Genomic DNA, 21,830 nt, shown 5'->3' on the forward strand with positions numbered 1-21,830 from the left:
TGTTCAGATGTGACTGAAAAAGTTATGGTCTACCTTAAGCGCTGTCTCCCCCTCAGACCCCTCCATAAATAAATCCCTACCCTACACCACCAATTGAGCTGTCAGGGAAACCACAGAAGAATAAATGTTTTAATGTTTTGTTATTATCGGGGTCCTCAGCATCATATGATGTAGCCTCATTATATAAACAAAAAAGTGGCTTTTTAGCATGTAAGGATTATGACTCAATAATCCATCCTGCACATACATGTCACACCACCTCCCCGTTCCTATTCATCCCATGAGTCTTGGGCTTGTTTTATGTCTGGTGACAATTCATATAATTTTAACCACCTTGTGGTCTGATTGCATCTCTTTGTGGATAGTCATGCATATCTCTTTATAATGAATTTGTGGCACAATTTTGGTTGTTTATCATATCTGCCCATTTTTGTTCTCTCTCGCTATCAACCACATAAACTTCAGTCACTTTGTGTCTCGTGTTGATATCAAGTCTCTGTGTTTACTGTATGACCCAATTGTGGTTGTATCTTGTTCTAAAGGTAAAACCCCACGGCCTGCAGCCATGGATCTGCATTCAGAATTTTTTTTTTTTTAAATGTAGAATGTATGTGTTAACTCTGGATTGATGGCTTTAGTCATTTTATTCTTTCAATATAAAGGCCAGGCCATTCTTTTCTTTTTTTTTTATTACTATCACACGGCCAATAACACTAAATAAATGCTAATAAAACTTTGGTGTATTATTGGCCATTTAACTTTGCACAGTCATCACATGTGATGGTTATATGACTTTTGCATAATCCGTTTAAAATAGACAAACAGTCAGCAATTTGGATAGACAAAAATGATTACCCACTGAGGCAATTGATGAGGTGATGCTGCATAAATGCTGCATTAACATGGTAGTGATGATGTAGAACAGCATAGAGGTAGATTCCATGCTGTATTCACTTCCACTTGGACATCTTAATTTTTCTCAATTAAAGGTCTGTTTCCACTGAATATTTGGTAGAAATTTAGTATCAGTTCTCGGGATAGCACCTTGGGGCCAGTCGAACTTTATGGGTGGCCCTTGCTTCCCTGGCTCTGTCCTTGGTAGGGTCTTCTTGCGATAATAGTTTTTATTTGAATATAATGAAACTGGAGATCTTTGCCCAACCCCTTGTTTCTGACAGACGTAAGAATAGCTGCAATATTTCCGATGGTCCCTGAAGGCAGCGATAGGGCAGAGGAGGAACCTTGGCAACGCTGTCACAAAGCTAACGTTATTCGTGGACTGCTAAGCTTTTTTTTCGGTGCACCAGTGTTGTCAACATGTACTTAAATGTTTATTTAGGCTTTTTAATATTTCATTCTTAAGTTCCCTCAAAGGCGTGTTAACACGTTCATAATGAAGGTTTTTAACGAGCCAAGCTAGCCTCGCTAGCAGACTTTGTCTTCGACGTAGCAACAATCAGCCCGAGCGAGTTGTTGTTAGCTTAAGACTAGCTTGGTGAACATGGCGATTGTGTCTGGTTCCTGTGCCAGGGTAGACGGCTCGAGAAACGGGCCTTCTGTGTCAGCTACACCCTCTGGATCCGTTGGACAATCTCAGCCCATGATAGCGGTGTGGGAATGGCAGGATGACCAGGGCTACTGGCGGCCTTATAGCGGCCAAGTGAGCGCTTACATCGAGCGTTGTCTGTCACCGCGCGGGCACAGAGGAGGTGGAGGACCCGGCTCAACGAGCATCTGCCTCGGACAATCAGACCCCAGCCTTTCGCCTTACCTCATCGACATACCAAGCTTGAAGCAGTTTCGACAGGACACGGGTAAACATATCAATCATGGCGTTACGTTTTAAACTTAGTCTGTATTTTAATATTTAATCCTAATCATATTTAACACAGTCTGTCGTATCATGTGAACGTAACAGGCCGTTAGCTTTGTGGAATTAGCTTGCATAGGTTGCAAATACAGATGTTAGATGATCAGGTTAGTGTTTTGTTTGTCTCAGCCTTGTTAAATGTGTTATTATTTGTTCCATAACCTCAAGACTTGTTATACTACTGAAGGTCATTAATTAGGTTTTGATATTTAGTTGGTGCTGCTGAATATATTGATTTAAAAGCCCTTTAAAACAGTACCATGAAGCAGACTTAAATCACTGAGCCATTAGAAGGCATAATGGAGCAAAGAGTGTCAATTGTTAACGTTTTTAACGCTGTGTGTATGACTTAGTGTTTTTAATTGGAATCATATTCTTAATTTTCAGGGAAGACACGGTCAGTACGCCGGTCTCTGTTTGCCCAGTCTTCAGGCCTGGGCAGTGGTGTTTATTGGGAATGGGCCAATGATGAAGGAGGCTGGACTCCATATGAGACTCGAACCTCCATTCTTTTGGAGCACAGCTATCAGGCCCGCCAGGGCACAGCAGACTTGGGCCCACATGGATACAATTACATTGTGGATCTCACATCATTGGCTCAAGTGAATAAATCAACGGGCTTCAGACGTCAGGTGCGCCGGCAGTGCAGCCTCCCCTACCCATTGGCCTCCTCTGGGCCCCCGGCCATCCCATCAGGGCTTGCTTGCTCCTGTCAGCAGTGTCTGAGCCACAGCAGCACAGGACCCATGCCCAGCCGGTCACGACATTCCTTTTCTTCAGGCAGTCTGAACCGCCCAAGTCTCCAAGGGACAGGAAGAGCTGCAGCAGCTCACCCTACCTCTGTCTACTCGCCATATCCCAGAAGACCCCTCTCTGTGGGGGGGGTGTCCTGGGGTAGTCCCTGGCTTCCACCGGCCTCTGGTAGTCAAATCCCTGCTCCTCATCTGACCACCTCCACAAGTGCCAACGGCTTAAGGTTTGTTTACAGCTATGTTGGATTTCCTTTTAATTTTAGTAAAACATCAGCAGTGATGTGTTCAGAAGGAAGGCCTGCATGGGGCCCACCACTCTCCACCTCTTTGTCTTTCCTGTCTGTCTCCGGGTTGACCCATTCCTGTAAAACAGGAATGGTCTGTAGCTCCACTCCTTTGCTGGTATGTTTGCTCTGGCTCAGATCCTGTGACACTTGTATGTGTCATCTGATCTCCCTTCCTCTTGTTCTTAATGGCAGAGAAAACTACTTCCAAAGACAAATTACTAACTTAAAGTGGTGTACTGGGTATGCACTCCACTTTGAGTTCCTCTGGGGTCTAATTTTCTACCACACAGACTAGCATAAATCCCTCAATGTTCTCCACCTATTCTATTGGTTCTCCACATTTTCACATTTGTGTTTTGTTACTAAATAGAGTTCTACCTGTTTAAATCTTAATTTTTGTTCTCATTTTTGGACATAATTGTGTGGTACTTTAGTTGCATACAAAGAAGCTTTTGCATGCAAAGTAATTTTTGTTAAAATATCCAGATAAAATTTGTGTTTAGCTTGTTTAATTGGTTTTATTATAATTAAAGGAGCTCCTTTTATTCTTCCTGTTGTGTATTGTCAGCATGATTAAATCCTCCATGCAGTTATTTTTCACCCCATTCTGTTGAAAAGCTAATTCATTGACATAATGAAGCCTAACAGGTGAAGTTCAGATCCGTATCGTGCTTCAGGAATGATAGCTGCTCATTTCTTTTCCATGGAAGCTGTTTTAACACAGGAAATGTGTTTGTTGTCTGCATATCAATATATTGACTGTTGAGTCATGTTCACTTGTTACACAATGCACAGGCAGTTATTGGTGAGTTCTTGTTAATCAGACTTAGATATGAATAATTACTCATTTACTGATACAAAGACTGTTTTTCAGCCATTGTGGTGAGGGTAAATAAACCTTTGCAGTTATTTACTAGGCTGGTTGTCTGTTTATGAGCTCACACCAAACCTTTAAGCCACGTTTAAACATACTGATGTGCACTGAAAACTAAAATAGTTCCCAGTCTTTGTTTTGCTCTTCCTGTCTGTTTCTTTGTTGGTGTTTTTACTGACTGAATGTCACTGTCTGTGTTTCCTGACCTCCAGTGTTCCTTCCATCTCCGTGCAGCTGAATGGGTCCACCAGCGTGAGCTCTGCCCTGGCAGGTAAACGGGTCACTGACCATCCATCCTCAGCATTTCCTCTGCTCAGTCTCTGTTATTCTGCAGGTTTTTGGTCATATCTGTTCCTCTGATCTACATTAGTCTTGTAAGTGTTGCTCTGTTTAGGATTAATATGCGGGAAATCAGAAATTAGGGAGTCAAAAATGAAACTATAACCATATTAAATTTTAAGAAATGTCTTTGAGGGGCATAAAGTACTGAAACACCCTCTGTTACAGCAGTATAGAAGAGCCCAGCCTCCACACAGACTTGGCCTTAGTGAAAATTCCTTATGCTGAGCAAAGAAATTGGCTCTGGATGCAAGAAGTGTGATTAACTGAAGCTTTCAGTCCTGATCCTGTAACACAGCTGTCATCCCTCAGCTGTCCTCAGCAGTGACCTCTGGTAGCTTATAACATTCATTCAGATGCTTCAAAATGTGCAGCTTGGCATCTCCTCCTCATCATTTTCATTCTGCCTCGTCTGAAGCTCTCAGATACTGAGAGATATTTGAATTCTTCTAATTTAAAACAGGTCTGCGCTGCAATCTGCACCCTCAACACAGCCATCCTCGGTGTGGATAGAAAATATTCATAATGGATCGCACATCGCATATTCATTCTCCTCAGTTCATGGTGTCAGCAAAATGCGTTTAAATGTGTCGGATCACACATGGTTTTAACTGCAGTCTGATTACGTAGTACTCAGCGAGAGATTTTTGTTTTTAGGAGATGTATCAAATAATTAGAATTATTTATCAGTAAATGAGAATGTTTTTGAATTGATGTCTTGAGGAAACATTTGTCTTGATAAAGAAAACTGAGTGTTAGGTCTGCTCAAGACTCAGCTTTGTAATAGTTGCATACAGAGTCTCAGTGATCTTCATGAACTCACGTCTAGGGCTGGGCGGCAATGTGACCTCAAATCAATATCGTGATTAATTGAAAATGTTACCTCGATTAAGATTATTAGTGATTATTTTAGTATTATTTTTAAACCTTATAGCTAACTGAAAATTTTTGCAAAAATTTTAATAATAGAAGAGCAGATATTGATTTAATAATAGGTGAAAGAAAGCACACACAGTTTAACTATGTATGGTTATTTAATGAACATTTTTAAATATCGAGATCATTTAAATAATTCACATGAGCAAGATTACATTGATTATTGGTTCTGAATGTTGGTTTCGATTAATTTTCGATTAATTGCCCAGCCCTGTACCCGTCCGTTTTTACACTGAAGCTGATTTTCCCTGCAGAGGAGAAGTTGGACTGCAGCGCTGAACGAAACGTCAACAGATTAGAATCATCATAAAACAGCTAAACTGAAAGCTGCCGCTTTCTTTTTCCTTTTTTTTTCTTTTTTGCTCCCCGTGCTCACACCTCTGAAATGAAAAGTCAGATTCTGGGTTTTGACGAACCCACTGAATCATTACCGTCAGCTTGAAGAAAGCTGGTAGACCAGAACCTCATTAGTGATAAGCACCGAACCAAAACTTTAGTAAATTACTTCTAATGAAAGGCCACTCCTGCAACATCTTCACCGAATGCACAATTTTTAAACTCATAAGTCAGTAATGACCTTTAACAGGACTCAGTGCCAAACTGCAGGTTGAATGTACGCAAAGGTTTCTTTTCTCTGTTCATCTGTTTGCGTTACCACGCCAGCAAACAGGTGCAGACTGGCGGTCCAGGTGCGGGGATCAGTCTTTCAGCAGGGTACACAGACTTCTGTTTGTACGAGTGTTGCAGCGCACATTCGGCCTGCACCGGCGCTGTAGGCGGGAAAACATGGCGCCTACACAGAGAACATTTTCAGGTTTCATCAGGACTATTTGCTAGATGATCACCTTGGATTTATGCTGCACACAGTTCCTCAACATCTACTGGCACTAGCAGAGAAGGAGAAAAGTCATTTATCAGTATTTATCTCCTTCTGACTGAATGAAGCAAGATTATTTTGTTTTGCTTTATTAATGTTCTGCCTCAGTTTATTTTATTGATATATATATATATATATATATATATATATATATATATATATATATATATATATATATATTCATATATATATATATATATACTTTTTTCTATTTTAAAATGTAAAAAAAAAACAATTATATGATTTGTTTAGGATATAATTTAATCATTTAAATTTGATATGTTTTTTTAGTAATTTTATTTTATACACACAGTCCGCTTGGGAGGTGGTTCTGGGGCTAGCCCAGGTCTGGTTAGGGTCCAAGGAGTCCAGTGTTTGTAAAAGAATTAAACTAATTTTGAATAAATAAAATACCTAAAGCAAAGGAGAGAAGAGCTTCAGCAGAAGTGTAGAATCAGAGTAGCTGAGCTAATTCTTATTATTCTCTTTTTTTTTCTTTTTTTTTGTAGCGTTTGTTGTTTTTTTTTTTTTTGCACCGATCTGACAGTTTGTCAACTTCTGTCTTTAAATCTCGGATTTGATGGAATAATAAGAAAAAAGTCCTTGTATGGTTTCGCAAACTCTTTTCCTTTTTTATCATCAGAGATTCACAATTATAGATCTTCTTGGTAGAATTATTGTTAGAGAAATAATCACAATATTACGATTATCACGACGCTCTTTACACGTCTTCAAGTTTTATTTATCTTTTGATGCAACATAACAAAATGAAATAACGTAAAGTCAACAAACCTCCCGTCATTTTAACTCTGGATTTCTCTCAGAGAAAATGGATGAAAAGGCTGCAAGACCTAGGAGGCTCCTTTCTGGATACTACGTTATAAATTCTGCTAAAGAACAGCTGGAAGTCAAAGCTAGCTAAATGCTTTCCTGGGTTTTTAAATTCTCTACTCAGGTTGAAAAAAAATAGTTCAAAAGCCTTTTTATAAGTGTTTTAATCTCTGTCCAGCACTTTGATCAACTGTGGTTGTTGTAAAGCACGTTATTAATAAAATGTGATTGATTACTAGCTGCTGTTTGATACATCCATAATACTGGAACAGTGGAAATAAAGAAACAAGACCACATATCTGGAATTAAATGGGGTAAATTGGGAAACTATCCCTTAAAAACATTTTTCCTGACTTCAGTGTTTCTCATCTTGTTAAGCGATGCTGTTTGGCTGGAAGTCCAACCTGAGTCGTTCGCAGTGACAAAACTGGAAATGATTATATTAATGCTACATTAATCGCTGATCAGCTGATACGGTTCAGACATAATATCATCTCTTTCCATAAAAGATTGAGTGAACTTTACAATCGATTGATCCTGCTGTTTTTATTTTGTGAGCTCAAGTAAGGGCGACAGTCCTCGTGTTTATTTACATGCTTCACATCTGGTACAACTGTATGAAATGAATCAGTTTGCAAGAAATTGTGGGACAAATTTTCTCTTTTGATAAAAAATGCTGCGGTGTTTCCTGTGCTGAAGGAGAAACTAAAGTAAATTCTTTAGCATGTAGGGAACTTAATCTCCCAGCTCCTAACCTGGACATTTATGCTGGGAAAGCCAGCGTCAGCGCTGCGGTTCTCCAGCAGCGAGCTTGGATGTGAACGTTGGGATGTTTGACTCTGTGTATGTGTGAATGAATGAGGGTTGCAGTGGAAACATCAGCCGCTGCTACATTTCTCATTCTTTTGATTTCTCCCTTTCTGTTCCTGCATCTCTTCACTTGCTCTCGACCCCCACCCGCCCCACTCTGCCCCGCCCCGCCTCATCCCAACCCCACCCCGCTCCAGGCATGGCCTCCATTTTGATGTCAGCAGTGGGACTCGGCGTGCACTTCACCTCTGCCCCCCTCCCTCAGCAGCAGCCTCAGCAGCATCAGCCGCCTCCTCCTTTCTCTCTTCCTCCTCCTCCTCCTCTCCTCCCCACTGCCAGCAGGCCCAGCAAGCCCCACAGCAGCAGCAGTTCACTTAGGAGAGCAAAGAGGCAGCACAGGAGAGGTAGCTACACCACCACCAGCTCTGATCCACCTCCTCATCCTCTGCATCATCCTCCATCAGTCCAGTTGAGGAACATTTTCATCCTGCATCACTTTAATTTGTTTTCATACGTCGTCTCGCTGATCCATGTTTTATCTGATCAGACCTCATCCACATTTTGGTTTTTAGTAGCAGGAATTGAAGGTGGAGTTCGTGATATCAAAGTATTAGTCCATGTCGGAGCTCATTGTTGACTAAATTGGAGTCAAAATGTCAGCTGTGGTAAAAAGTTCTGTTTTGTGAAGCTGTCAACCAGCCGAGCATCACTCTCGTCTCAATATCAGGCTACACATGACGCTTTTTATTCAGTAGTAACGGACTTTCCTGCTGCTCCTTCCTCCAGCATCAGTCAGGCTGCTGAAGTCCTGTTTACCTCAGTTTTCATCTTATTTCTCCTTCCATCTCCCAACAGGGTCCTCCGATTCAGAGAAATATGGAGTTGTAAAAACACGGCACTCGTTTCGTTTCAGTCATTCATTCATTCATTTTCTGTACCGCTTAGTTCACTTAAGGGTTGTGGGGAAGCTGGAGTCCATCACATTAGCAGGCGAGAGGCAGGGCACACCGGGACAGGTAGCCAGTCCATGGCAGGGCCACCATAGAGACAAACAACCATTCCCACTCACTCCAAGGGAGAATTTAGACCAGTTAACCTAACATGCATGTGACCCAGAGAGAACCCATGCACACACAGGGACAACATGCAAACTCCACACAGAAGGGCCACCGTTCAAACCTCCCCCCAGCCAAGGCTCCAACCAGCAACCTTCTTGCTATGAGGCTGCGGTGCTAACCACCACATCACCGTGCAGCCCTGTTTCTTTTAGAAAGATGTTTATTTCTTTTAAAGCCCGACTGTTTCTGTAAAATATAAAGAATGGTGGACTAAATGGAAAAAATAATCACAAATAAGGAGGAAACAGATGTTGAAGCAGGATGTTTGAAGTGATTCCAGGAGCCACTACTTTCGTCTCAGCCACAAGGTGTTTCCACACGTCTAAGAACAAGAATAAATCCAAAAATAAAGCAGCCTGGAAGCTGCTCTGGCCACACAGCATGGAACAAAGCCATAAAATTACCCTTGGTGATGAGTTTTTCTGCCATTCATCAGCCAGTCAAGCATCAGAAAATCACGATTCGTGCTGCTGATTCAGTGCTGATCTTCGCAGATGAGCAGAAAGTCACAGATTTAAAAAAGCTATCTTAAATATTGACAAAAAGAAGAAAAATCTCTTTAATCTCAGTTTTAATTCCCCTGTAGAGATTATTACTTTTCATCACTAACTACTATTCATTTAGTTTGTGATAAATGTGCTTATTTCAAATTCACCTCCCTTTGAATAAGAAGTTGTTGACAGTAGGGAGTAAAAAAAACGAATAAACTAAAAGATGTTTTGCTAGATCTTGGCTAGTTTGAGGTGTCCTCATCTGTTTAATGCACTCATCCCATCCCATGACTCTTCCTCTCCATGGTCATTGCCTCATCAGTGAATCGGTGAGGAAATTTTAGCATTAGAAAACAAAACGGTTGGAAAAGGAGAAGTGTTAATTTACATGTTTTTTTTTGTTTGTTTTATCTTCTTAAATAAGATTTAGCCTTTAAATGTCAGATTAAATGTGTAATTATCCTGATAAGGGATTTTGTTTCCTAAATGGACTTGATGCTCTCATGTACGAGCGGCTCGCAGTACATCCAGCCAGTATCTGAGCTGATCCTCCTGTTAACATGGTTCACTGTGTTCGGTCCCCATGTTGACTCTGTCTCATGTTTGTGCTTGAACTTCTGACACCTTAAAGAAATCATCCCATCCCATCTCACCAGCCACTTTGTGTTTGATGGTTTAATAGAAAGTGTTTCAGTGTCCGCCTGGTTTCAGCTCATTTATCACTTTGTGTTTTCTCTTTTTTGTCTCCCTGCCAGCCTCACCTCAGAGGCCTGAGGAGGTGATTCAGCGCTACATGGAGATGGTCGCCGGAGCTTCGGATGAGGTAAGTTTCAAGTTTGTTTTTTGTTTTTTTCCTCCCAGTTATCACTCTGCTGTTGCTGGCTTTAGGATTGACACACATTCTTTATTTCGCGTTCAGGACTGTATTATCTGCATGGATCAACTGTCCAATCCGTCCAGCTACGAGACCCAGTCCTCAGAGGAGGGAGGCCAGAGCATCCTTCCAGAAGCTGTGGGGAAATTCATCAAATGTGGCCACACTCTGCACATGCTCTGCATGCTGGCCATGTACAACAATGGAACAAAGGTACGCAGCTGATTACTAAGTGATGTTGGCAGTATCAGTTTTCTCTCTTTTTGTAAAAATAATCAAATATTTGTTTTATTTTTCAAATATGACCTGAATTCTCGTATTTGTGAAGCTAACCACGCAGGCTGCATACTTATCTAATGGATCTAATGTTAACCTTAGCATGCTGGAAAATGGGCTGATTTTAGTAAAAGTGGGAAAATTTTAAGCAGAAGTTGATGAGGGAGTGTTGGATTTTACTGCTAGGCTCAGTTTTTCCTTCTCCTCTTTGCAGGACGGCAGCTTGCAGTGTCCCTCTTGTAAGACAATCTATGGAGAGAAGACGGGAACCCAGCCCAAAGGCAAGATGGAAATTTACAGCATCGCCCAGTCGCTGCCAGGACATCCAGACTGTGGCACCATCCAGATCATCTACAGCATCCCTCCTGGCGTTCAGGTACATCTGTTCACTGAAACGCCATGTCCGGAATGAAAAATGTGGTTGTTTACAAGCACGTCAGGGCAGAGAGCCAGCAGGTCTGATCCAGACAGTCTCAGGTTTTAAGAATGTCCACCATAAAGTCTAAAAGTAATAGTTTAGTATTTCTGCCCAGCCCTTATTGTCCAGGTGGAGTTGGTAAGCGGAGTAAAGTTTATTTTCAGATCAGTAGTGATGATGATGCACATTAAACAGGACCTGACGATGTGATGCAGTAAAAAGCTGGAAACATAAAATATAATTTTTCATCAGATTTGTTTTAAATGTTTGAACATAACCCAAAAAAGTTTACAAACATTTGTTGAATCCATGATCAAGAAGCACCAGAATGGAGGAAGATATGAATGTTTTAGAGGCGTTGATGTGAGAACACCAGCAGAGTCCTGATCAGCTGATGCTGTAAAGCTGCAGGGGGGATCAGGCCCTGAAGTGTGTTAGTGGTTGTTGTCCTGAAGAAGTCATCTGAAAATGTTTCATCTTATCAAGAAGTTTTTTCTTAAAGAGCAAAACTTGAAGGAGAAAAAAGTCTCTCCTTGACGTCAGGATGACAGTTTCCATGGTTAAAAAAGCAACCGGTGCTCTGTGACAGAGAACCTTTTCCTTTATTCAGAAAAGTCCTGTCTGCTGGTTTCTTCTGAAGTTACGTGAAATTAAACGTTTTCTTCTTCTCGACCTGTCGGGTTCATGAGCTCCCAAAACATGTATTGGATTAATTGTTTTTTGTTCTCCTCCATCAGGGCCCGGAGCACCCCAACCCCGGACAGCCGTACACCTGCAGAGGCTTCCCTCGTTTCTGTTTCCTCCCAGACAACGACAAGGGCAGGAAGGTAAAAAAATCCATCAGTTTGGTTCAAGTTGCAGCAGTGATGTTTTTGGCAGGCATCTCAGTTTTAGTTTTAGTTTTAGTCGTCAGGACGAAAATGCTTATTAGTTTTAGTCATGTCTAAGTTTAATAGTTTTAGTCAAATTAAAAAAGTATTAGTTTTTAACAAATTAATTTAGGTCAATAATATGTATTAAAAAGTGGAATCAAGGTAAACAGGTTATAACAAGTATTGAAATTCATAGAACAAGTTAAGCTTAATGTTTTTACATAATAACCAGATCCTTTACCAGACTGATAGCTTTAGCTGAGACTTTCCCATCAACACGGATGCAATGCTGCCGTGTTTTACTTAACTGTTGTTGGGCAGAAACCTTTTATTTCTATATTTCAGCTTTTTTCATGAATTGATGCCCTACTTCATCATACAAAAATGTCACACAAGAAAATAGTAGATCTATAAGTTCAACATATAGCAACACATTGTGAGCTTGTTGTTTGGTTATTTTCATTAATAATTACAAAATTAAAAGGAATGGTTTTAAACTTAGAAGGTTTCCCCAAATACTGTAATCAATTACTCCTAAAAAGCAAAGAGCAACAACATCCTTACTTTGGTAACTGTGGCTTTATTTCTGAGAATTTTCTGAAGTGTGAAACTCCACCCTGAACATACACATGTCCAAAATATGAGCAATGGATGAGGAACACATGTTCAACTTGACCTGGTCTGCCAGTGAAATTATGATGGATTATAGTTAAAATATGTCCATATATCGTTTCATGATTCATCTGTGTGTTATGGGATGTGTAACTGCTGTGTGTGTGGTTTAGCCAGCTCTGTGCATGTGTGAGCGTGAGTGAACGTGCACGTGGAGGGACACGCGCATCAGGTCCGAAGAGAGCGGAGAAGTAGTGTAAAAAGTATGAACGAGGTCTTAATAAAGCCGTTTCTCAGCGCAACCGCTGCCTTCCTTTCCTTGTGTTTCACCCCGTTATCAAGTGTAGAGGAGCGTAGGGAGTTAAACCCGAAACGAATGCTACTTCAGCCCTGGAGAAGAAGGATTTTCCCTATGTCTTCCGACCACGGTCAGAAGAGGAAAACGGGAAAGGTTAACATATGAATGAATAAACTACTCGTCTGTGCGAGTGTTCCACGTCTGGTGGTAGGCGTGGCCAAAGTGCAGCAGCAATGCTGACTGACAGATTGTTCTCACAAGGCAGAAATGTCGTGTTTTTAATGTCGGACAATCGGCCCCTGAACATTTTCATCTCGTCAACGAAATCTCACAAACGTCTCGTCATGTTTTCGTCATTAGAGAGCCATTTTTAGCTCGTCACCTTCTCGTTATCGTCATGAACAAAAAGGTTCGTCAATTAAATAAATTTGTCATCGTCATCGTTGATGAAAACAACACTGAGTTGCAGTTCTACATTTTATAAAGAACATAAACAGAGTATTCGGGTCTGAGGTGGTGAACAAGCTGCAGATGGTCGTTTTGTGTTAAAAACAGACAAATATGAACAGAGATTTCTATTTGACTCAGCATTTCTGCCCCTCCTTTGACTTTATGGACACTTGTGAATTTAACTGTAAATGATGATTGTTTAAATAAAGTTGTTTCCAGTTTGCAGCAAAGAGTTGGCTCACAAAGTTGGAAATAACAGTAATGATGTTATAAGTGTCTTACGCTGTTTTAAAGCAAGAAACTGGAAATGAGACCAAGGCTGCTGTTTTCATTTTCAACAAGCAGATGTTTCTTTGATTTCAACAGTGTGAGAAAATTATGAAGAAAACATACTCAGAGATGGACCTGCGAGGAGCTGGCAATGGGTAATCATCTTAGAGCTGGAAAAACCTAAGATGAAGTGAAAATGATGGAGGAGTACCGCTGTGGTTTACAGCTTCAGTGTCAGCTTTCTCTCATGTTTAAAAACACGTTAGAAACGTAGCAGAGTCGTTAAAAGTCCTACTGGGTCCCCGGTGACACAAAATACCACTTGTCATTGATAGGGCTAATAACCTAGGGGAGGTTAGTTTGTTTATATATGTGTTAATCAGATTAATCACAGCTTACAAATGAATTAATCATGATTAATCACCGTTTTTTTTCTATTTTATCAACAGAAAGAGTAAAGCAATTCTAATTTGGGTTCCTTTTTTTTCTTTTACTTTAATCACTTTAGTTGTATTAATCAGTTCAGTATTACATAAAATCAAGACCTTAAAAAATATCTCTCATTTGTGCCCTCCTTTTTCCTGGTCGGTGCCCCTGCCTGACCTCCATCTAAACTTTTCTAGACCCGCCCCATCTGAAGTATAAATCTTTTCTACTACCTGTCAACTACTTTATTAGAGAGGAGAGCTCCCCTGATGTATATCTCAGATCCTGTTTATGATTTCTCTCACTGCATTAATGACCAGACCTGTGTCTCCAGCATCTGCTCAGTACCAATGATTTAGAGACGACATCCCCTTGTTTCTGTGACAGCAACATGGATCTGATTGACATGAGACTGATAAATGCTGCCTACTTTAGCTAGAGCGTCCGAGAACCAGAGTGAACCGCGAACCGCCAGTTTCCTCCTCCTCAGCTGAACGATAAACAAACGCAACAAGAGAGACGGTGCTGGCGACAGAAAACCCAATCAGCTGATCACCAACAGCCGTCATGGCGAGGAAGCTGCCACGCTGTGCAGATGACCAGAGTAGGGATGTTTGTGCAAATTACCTGAAAAGTTTTGGGTTTTTGTTTTTGTTTTTTTTTTTAAATGGGGGAAAAGTGCAGGTGTCGAACCCTCTCACCAGTAAAGTGTGGGTGTTAAAGCATCCTCATTTCCCATGGATCCATGCATAGAGCCAGTCGACTCACTTTGTCCACCTTGCCTCTAAACACCTCCATGTCCCACACCATTAATGACGGATGCTGCGCATGCGTTAAAATTTTAACGCAATTAATTACATAGTTACCGCTGTTAACACATTATTTTTGAAAGTCTCAATAAATATATATACAAACACATTTCATACATAAAAGTAATTTAATTATGTAATTCAGTTAATTTAAAAATTATGTTCTTTACATAACTGAACATTAAAAAAAAGATTAAAAAAAAAAAAACTTTCCTCTTTCTTCCGTTCAGGTTCTGGAGCTGCTGAAGGTGGCCTGGATGCGCCGCCTCATCTTCACTGTGGGAACATCCAGCACCACCGGAGAGCCCGACACCGTGGTGTGGAACGGCATCCACCACAAAACCGAGATGATGTCCAATTTATCCGGCCATGGCTACCCCGACCCCAACTACCTGGACAATGTTCTGTCTGAGCTGGCGTCTCAGGGCGTGACAGAGGACTGCCTCAGACCTCCAGGAAGCAGCAGCAGCAGCTAGGTCGCAGCTTCGCTCTTCCTCTCTCCGCTGTCCATCAAGTCAACCCTCCTCTGTGGCCGGGTGGACCTCTTAAAAACCCCCGTGTCTGTTCACGTCTGCCCAAACCTCATCCAGCAAGCGAAGGGACAAGCAGCACATATTCCACGAGGCTGGAGATTAAACATGTCATGAAGCACTTTAGTTACGACGGTGCATTTAGCTGATGAGATGCGAGTTATTTTCCAGGTAAAAGGGCAGTTAAGTTGTTTTCAGATGGGAAACGCGTGCAGTCGAGTGTATGTGCTGGAAACCTTGGAGTTGAGCGCGGTGACACACTGAAACTACAAGTAGCGAAGTCAGTATATATTAGTGTATTTGATGAGATGAGGCAATACAGAATCATTGTAAATAAAAAATATGGACAAACAGGTTTAAATGCCATAAAGCTGTTTGTTAATTACATTGTTAACACTACTGCAGATTGGCCATGTTACATTAAATCAGCGATGAGCAGACGGTGACATCCTACAGCCTTCCTTCCTCCATCTCTTAATGTTACGCTTTGTGTTGCTATATTTATGAGTAGGGATAAGACGATGACATAGTTGGCTTAAAGAAAGATGGAAAGGACCACTGAGGTGAAATCTCTTATTTTTTCTTAAGTTTTGGTTGAAGATTTGACAGTGTGACAATCAAAGTCATCAGACTTGTCTTGGTTTAAGCAAGGTAAGTGAAACTGCAGCAGAGGTAGTCATGTTCCCACAGGCTGCAACATCCATTATTCTGCTCATAGTACTGCAGTACTGTCGCTCTACTGAGTCTTGACATGTGTACAAACTAAATAAAAAAAAAAAAAGAAAAAGTATCTGCAATAAACAAGTGATGCAAAAAGATCTGGCTGCTTCAAAGTTATTTGTGGAAGGTGTTTCCAGAAGAGTGGTTGGTAAAGTAAAAAAAAAAAGCATTGATTCACTGGAAATTGAAGTTCTAAATAGAGCAGGTCTGGTTAACGCCACCATTTGTACTACTTAGGATGTGAAAAGTGATTTGATCATTTCAATGTTTGTCTGCTTTCATGATCTCACATGGTAGTTGTCATGGTTAGAAACGGATATCCAGAAAAAAAATCTCATTTTGAGTTATAAAATTTTTTTTTTTTTTTTTTTTACAACAAATTTTTTTCAGTGGTTATACAACTGAAGATAAAATCATATGACCTACAGTAAATTTATTTGTCTTTAGGGCTAATGTCACTATGCTAATACTGTTAGCTAAACAACGGCTGACAGAACTTGGAAAACCCATGGACTTTGCCTCCTGGAGAAAAAGGGTTTTTAACACACACACTTGAGAGGGTTCCACACCCGCACTTTTCCCGCATTCTTCTTTAACTTGCGACAGTCCAGCTGCGTTTTGCACCAACGTGTCTGCTCTTGCGGCACTCGGAGATTAGCTGATCTGCTTTTGTTGTATTTATCATTCAGCTGAGGAGGAAACTAGCGGTTCACACCGTCACATATTTACCCCAAAGTGTTGTTTTCGGCAGGACCTTCTCTAACAGTAGCTGGCTGGGGGTCAACAGGATTTATACTTTAGATATGCAGGGGCGGGTCTAGAAAAGTTCTGATGGGGGGCCAGGCAGGGACACTGACCTGGAAAAGGAGGCACAAATGAGACCTTTTTTTATGAAATATTGAACTGATTTTTACAACTAAAGTGATCATCTAATGTAAAATAAAAACTGAAGAAAAACTTGTAAAAGAAACAGCCATTGATGTATTTTATCAGCAGGTATTTACTTTACTGCTGTAGGACTTTTATCACTGCTGCACAAACACTCACACTTCAGTGATAAAAGGAAAACCCGGTTTCTATCTAGATCATCAGTTTTATCAGTTTATATATATATATATATATGGGTATACATACCTATGTATACCCATGTCCACCCCTTTATGACCACAGCGTAGCATTTCTGATGGCTACCTCCAGCAGGATAATGCACCATGTCACAAAAATTAAGGCAGTTCTAGAAGAACATGGGGTCCAACCCAGGACTAGAACAGTGAGTGAATACAGTCCTTTTTTTGGATGGATGCATTAAAAACAAACTCCAACAAAAATCAAAGTGCAAGGCAACACATTTTATTTCAAAGGCCTAATTGGCGTTAAGGTACAGCATATTAAATATTGTTAGTCCAGAGACGGTCATCGCAGAATAACATACCATTCTTTTCTTTACATGATACATTCAGGCTGACTTTAAAATGACATATTTTACATGTTTTTAATGTGACGTTAACATAAAAAAGCTGTTAACTCAAAGATTTTACGGCAGGTAGTTCCTACTGCTCAGTTTGAAACTTGGTCTCCTTCATGTTCTGATTTCTTGCAGTCACCCAGTTAAGACACTTAATAGCTGCTGTTAAACTGGATTTCAGCGGTTACCTGTAGTTACTCATGACTAGTAGCATCTGTTAGTGTAGTGATAGTTCCTCAAAAAGCTGTATAACAGAATATTATATTTTACATCCCTGCACATAATGTTATATTTCAATAAATATAATAAATAAAAGGTACAAATATCTGAATATCATGGAACCAGATCATTATCAAAGACATTTTTTCTCAGTAATATGCTGCAGCCAAATGCTGAATCCATCAATTCGATGGATGGACGCTGTAAATGCAACGGCAAAAAGCAGGACTGTAGTGATGTTTTCAGCTTGGTTAAAAAACAAAACAAAACATTATAATAAGGAAAAAACAAACAAAATAAATGGGTAGGCTCCCTGTGGAGACAGGAGGCAGAAAACAAGCCAAGCTTTGTCCTGCAACATTATGATCCACGTACATTCTGCTGTTCTTCATCACTCAGGACGTCATTCAGAGTCAAACCTGCAGCTCCTCATCCTCGCTCTGGGGATCTTTAGTCCCAGCTTTCCAATAAACTCTTAGTGTCTTTTATGGAAGCGTCACAAATATCGACAACCCCAAGCTGCTGCAGCCCAGCTTCGTCCTTCAGTAATTGACTTTTCCAGGAACCTGCACATTCACACCGCTGTAGTCCACCATGTACATGGGCCACTGCTGCAGGGACACGAGGACAGGAGACAGAGGAGCGTCAGTCGCTGAGAAAACGCAGAGATGTTATCACTGTATGTTTAAACATTCATCAGTGGTCAATGAGGGGAAGGATTTCATCACCAAAGGTACAGTATGTTTGAGATGACGGTAATCCAGAAGACCTCTGAACCAAGAAAAGAATCAACGATGCATGGCCCAAATCTTTCAGCACAGCTTTAACCCTTAAAACCCCAAAACAATTTTTGCTATCTTTGGCCCGCCCGGTTGTTTTTAATGCAAAAATACATGTTGAAGCTGAAGCTTTTAATCCCAGTCAGCATGCAGACACGTTTTCAGGACAGCCTCAGTTGTCAGATTATGAGGCTAAAATTATGTAAAACAAACATTTTAATAAATATAGCAGCATAACCAGTAATAAACAGAATTTATTACTAACAGAGCTTTGTAGAAATAACACACAAATCAACAGTGACCAAGCCTTTTCTCATCTGTACATCATTATCTCAAGTCTTTGCTTTCAGGAAAAAATATTGGCATTGAAACAAACACATAGAAACTATTTACATATTTACACTTTTTCCTCATTTACAGTTATTTCTGCTACTATTTACCTGCTATCCTCACTAAACCAACTCCAACTCAGCTGCTTTTTGGCACCACGTGCAGAAACGTCTTCTTGGCTTTATTCCAGCCATAGAGGAGCATTATTTTTCTTCTTTTCAGACACACATAGAACTTTCTGCTCACTGGTTGATCTTTGGCTGCTCCTGATTGGACGTTACAGTCAATCTAAGTTCTCTGATTGGTGGAAAGTTTGACAGGAAGTGGCTTCATCCTCATTTCCAGGTCTAAACAGAGGTCTAGAGAAAAGCTTTTTTATGACGACTATATGATAAATAGTGGTGTTATCATGGATCGTTGTGGATTTACCATATCGAGTCTCTGAATAAACACTACATTTAGTGGCTGGATTATAAACCTCCTGGAAGGGATATAAATGCCTGGAAAACTTATGGTATATATAAACATTTTTATATATATACAAATATTTATCAACAATATAAATATATATGAGTGTGTCGTGTGTATATATCTATATATATATATATATAAAAAATAAAATATGAAATAAATCTAAAATATGTAAATACATAAAATATGGAGCTGTGTCTGCAGTAAAATATTGTTTATACCTGCTGTTCATAATGTTATTTAAAGGTATAGTTTACATATAAACATCTTGTTCTTCTTTGCACTAAAACAAAGGGAAATGTGGAGTTTTCATTATTTATATGTTATTATGGTGTTATTTAATTGGTCCGGCCCATTTGAGATCCAGACTAAAATGATCCTGTGTTAGAGGTTTTAATAATCTATAAAACAAGCTGCAAGTACTGAAAACACTCCAGATGTGTCACCTGTTCATTATCTGCTGCATGAGAGAAAAGATCTTGTTAACGTACCATCACTGGAATCTGATTGGTCGATATCCCTAGCTCAGAGGAGACAGGTACCCGGCTGCTCTCCTGGACTCTCTTACGTTTCCGTCGGTTAATGGAGGCATCTGCTCCTACTGAGGACACCAGACATGTTTTTACTGTCAGGCAGCAGTTCACCTCCATGAAAACCAACAATCTTTCCCAGCACTGACCTGTGTTTACAGCCTGGCTGCAGATTTCTGCAAAAGGCCTGCGAGAGAAAAAAACATGTTTCATAATTCAGGTGGTACATGAGGGTTGTTAGCATTAGCATTAGCCTGCTGATCAGGCTGCTCTCAGTCCAGATGTTTCAAGAAAAAAACAGGTTATTTAAAAATGATTTATATTCACTGGGGAAGATTCATTCAGTGACATGCCAAAGGCTGGATTTTTCAGCACTCACTGCAGCTGGCTCTTGATGTTGAATACTAATTTATCTGCGGCTTGAAGGATCTTCTCCAGGCACACAATGTCGTAGGTGTTGGGGTTTCGGAATGGGATCTCATCGGGAAGGCCACTGACTTCTACGGACTCTGGACTGCCGCGGATGAGTTTGTACGGGACCACGATGGAGCGGTCCAAGCCCAGAGCCTCACCTAAACGATAGAATCAGCACACAGACGGTGTTTCTGTCAGCTGGCCTGTTAGAATGGCACGTCTCACAACACAGGCAAACTTAGTTGGGATTATAATGACCACATGACACATACAAGTCATTCTAATGTCACCTGTTAAGGTCACAGATGAAAAACACTTTTCCAGTTATCATCCATGATTTATATTCCTAAATGTAACCAAATGGGTTTTGATATATCTGAGGATAAGTTCGGGGTCATAGTTCTTAACTAGAAAAGGGGTAGAGTGCCCCCTGCAGGTTGGGAATAAGTCTTTGCTTCAAGCGGAGGAGTTTAAATATCTCAGGATTTTGTTCATGTGTGATGGTAGGATGGAGGAGCAGAGGGCCGAGCTAATGGGCAGAGCGCTACATTCCAACCTTCACCCACGCTCACCAGCCCACAGTGACCGAAAAGATAGAAGCAGGTGAAATGAGGTTCATTCAGAAGGTGGTTTGGTTCAGCCTGACAGATCAGATGAGGAGGTCACACATCGGGAGGGAGGTTGGAGTGGAGCTGCTGCCGATTTGGTTGCATTCCTTTTGGAGATTTTCCAAAACACATCCTACCCTGGGGCAAACCCAGGACTCTGTAAGGATTACATGTCTCTTCTGATCTGGGAATGGCTCGGGATCCTGTAGGAGGAGTGTTACTAAGGGAAGTCTGGATAGATGGAAGGTTTAATAAACATAATTTGTTCAGAAAATTCTAAGATTTGAGTCCAGTGTCTGAAACCATGATGAGGAAAACTGGACTGTAGCAGCTAAACAAAATCACTTTTCTACGTTTTTTATGATGAATCTTTACATCATCTAATGTACTACCGGACAGAAAGACCTGAAGAGTGCTGAATAATCACCACCGGGTTTCCTCAGATACACAAAGCCGCACAGAACAGATGATGGACAGAGACTGGACCACCAGAGTCCCGAATCCAAGTTTGTTTACCGTATTTCTTGTTGAACAGCTCCTTGACTTGCTCTCGAAGGACCACTTTCTCCCCCATGCGGTTAATGTCGTCATCATCTATCAGGACACGAGAGGCAATTGATCACATGACTGAAAATAAGGCTGGTCCAAACTATGACCTGATAAAACATCTTCTCACCACTTATGGAAGAGTACGCCTTCTTCAGTAAAGTGACTCGTCGAGGTGCTGAGAAAAAGAACGCAGAAAGAGATCAAATATCTCATTTTTTCTATATGACTTGGATGCCACATGATCATAATTAGACTTAGAGAGACATTCTGTTCATACCTGGTTTTGGAATAAGTCCTTGAAATGGTCTAAAAACAAAAGAACATAGAAGTTAAAAAAGTTAGAAGGATTAACAATAAATGAGCTCAAAGCTTTGAACATGTTCTGGTAGATGTGTTTAAAATAATCAGTTTTAGAAAAGAAATAAGTCAGAAAGCAGCAGATCGGCTCATTCCAGCTCCACATGATTAAAATGAAGCATCAACTAGTCATTTCAGTTGTTTTTTTATCACAAAAGGGCAGATCTATTAATGTGTTTGCAGGTGAGCTGAACTAATACTGAACAGTGATGTAAAGACATGAAATTTTATGTCTTTCTTGAGGTGAAATCTAAAACTAAAAGCTATGCTGAGCTTTAACTTATCCGGTAATAACATAAAAAACTGCCAGCTGTAGCGACTTTTATGCGGCCGTGAGCTACGTGCTGTAGCGAGCTACATGCTACGGC

General features: G+C 40.5%; 2 protein-coding genes across 5 annotated transcripts in view; one reads left to right on the forward strand and one right to left on the reverse strand.

The window, feature by feature from the left end:
• The first annotated feature begins 1,003 nt into the window (after nt 1–1,003).
• On the forward strand, nt 1,004–15,839 carry dtx2 (deltex 2, E3 ubiquitin ligase). Of its 2 annotated transcripts, XM_042007900.1 has the most exons (9): nt 1,004–1,814; nt 2,258–2,846; nt 3,996–4,054; nt 7,774–7,980; nt 9,941–10,008; nt 10,105–10,272; nt 10,550–10,711; nt 11,491–11,580; nt 14,721–15,839. In XM_042007900.1, the coding sequence occupies exons 1-9, from the start codon at nt 1,502–1,504 to the stop codon at nt 14,964–14,966; spliced, it is 1,902 nt and encodes a 633-aa protein (XP_041863834.1). In that variant the 5' UTR covers nt 1,004–1,501; the 3' UTR covers nt 14,967–15,839. The 2 variants fall into 2 exon arrangements, with proteins under 2 accessions (XP_041863834.1, XP_041863835.1); XM_042007901.1 differs by lacking the exon at nt 7,774–7,980 and having other exon boundaries at nt 1,006–1,814.
• Nucleotides 15,840–17,074: 1,235 nt separating this feature from the next.
• Nucleotides 17,075–21,830, reverse strand: part of gtf2ird1 (GTF2I repeat domain containing 1) — a 44,524-nt gene continuing 39,768 nt past the window's right edge. For 2 of the 3 annotated variants that reach the window (XM_042007895.1, XM_042007897.1), the window contains 7 exons: nt 21,383–21,411; nt 21,233–21,280; nt 21,073–21,150; nt 19,914–20,106; nt 19,684–19,721; nt 19,496–19,605; nt 17,075–18,035 (listed from right to left, as the gene is read on the reverse strand). In XM_042007895.1, the coding sequence (XP_041863829.1) occupies nt 17,967–18,035; nt 19,496–19,605; nt 19,684–19,721; nt 19,914–20,106; nt 21,073–21,150; nt 21,233–21,280; nt 21,383–21,411 (565 nt within the window). In that variant the 3' untranslated portion in view covers nt 17,075–17,966. The remainder of the gene's footprint in view (nt 18,036–19,495; nt 19,606–19,683; nt 19,722–19,913; nt 20,107–21,072; nt 21,151–21,232; nt 21,281–21,382; nt 21,412–21,830) is intronic. The other variant, XM_042007898.1, reaches the window with a different exon arrangement.

Source organism: Melanotaenia boesemani, chromosome 15, assembly GCF_017639745.1.
Source record: "Melanotaenia boesemani isolate fMelBoe1 chromosome 15, fMelBoe1.pri, whole genome shotgun sequence".
Taxonomy (NCBI): Eukaryota; Metazoa; Chordata; class Actinopteri; order Atheriniformes; family Melanotaeniidae; genus Melanotaenia; species Melanotaenia boesemani.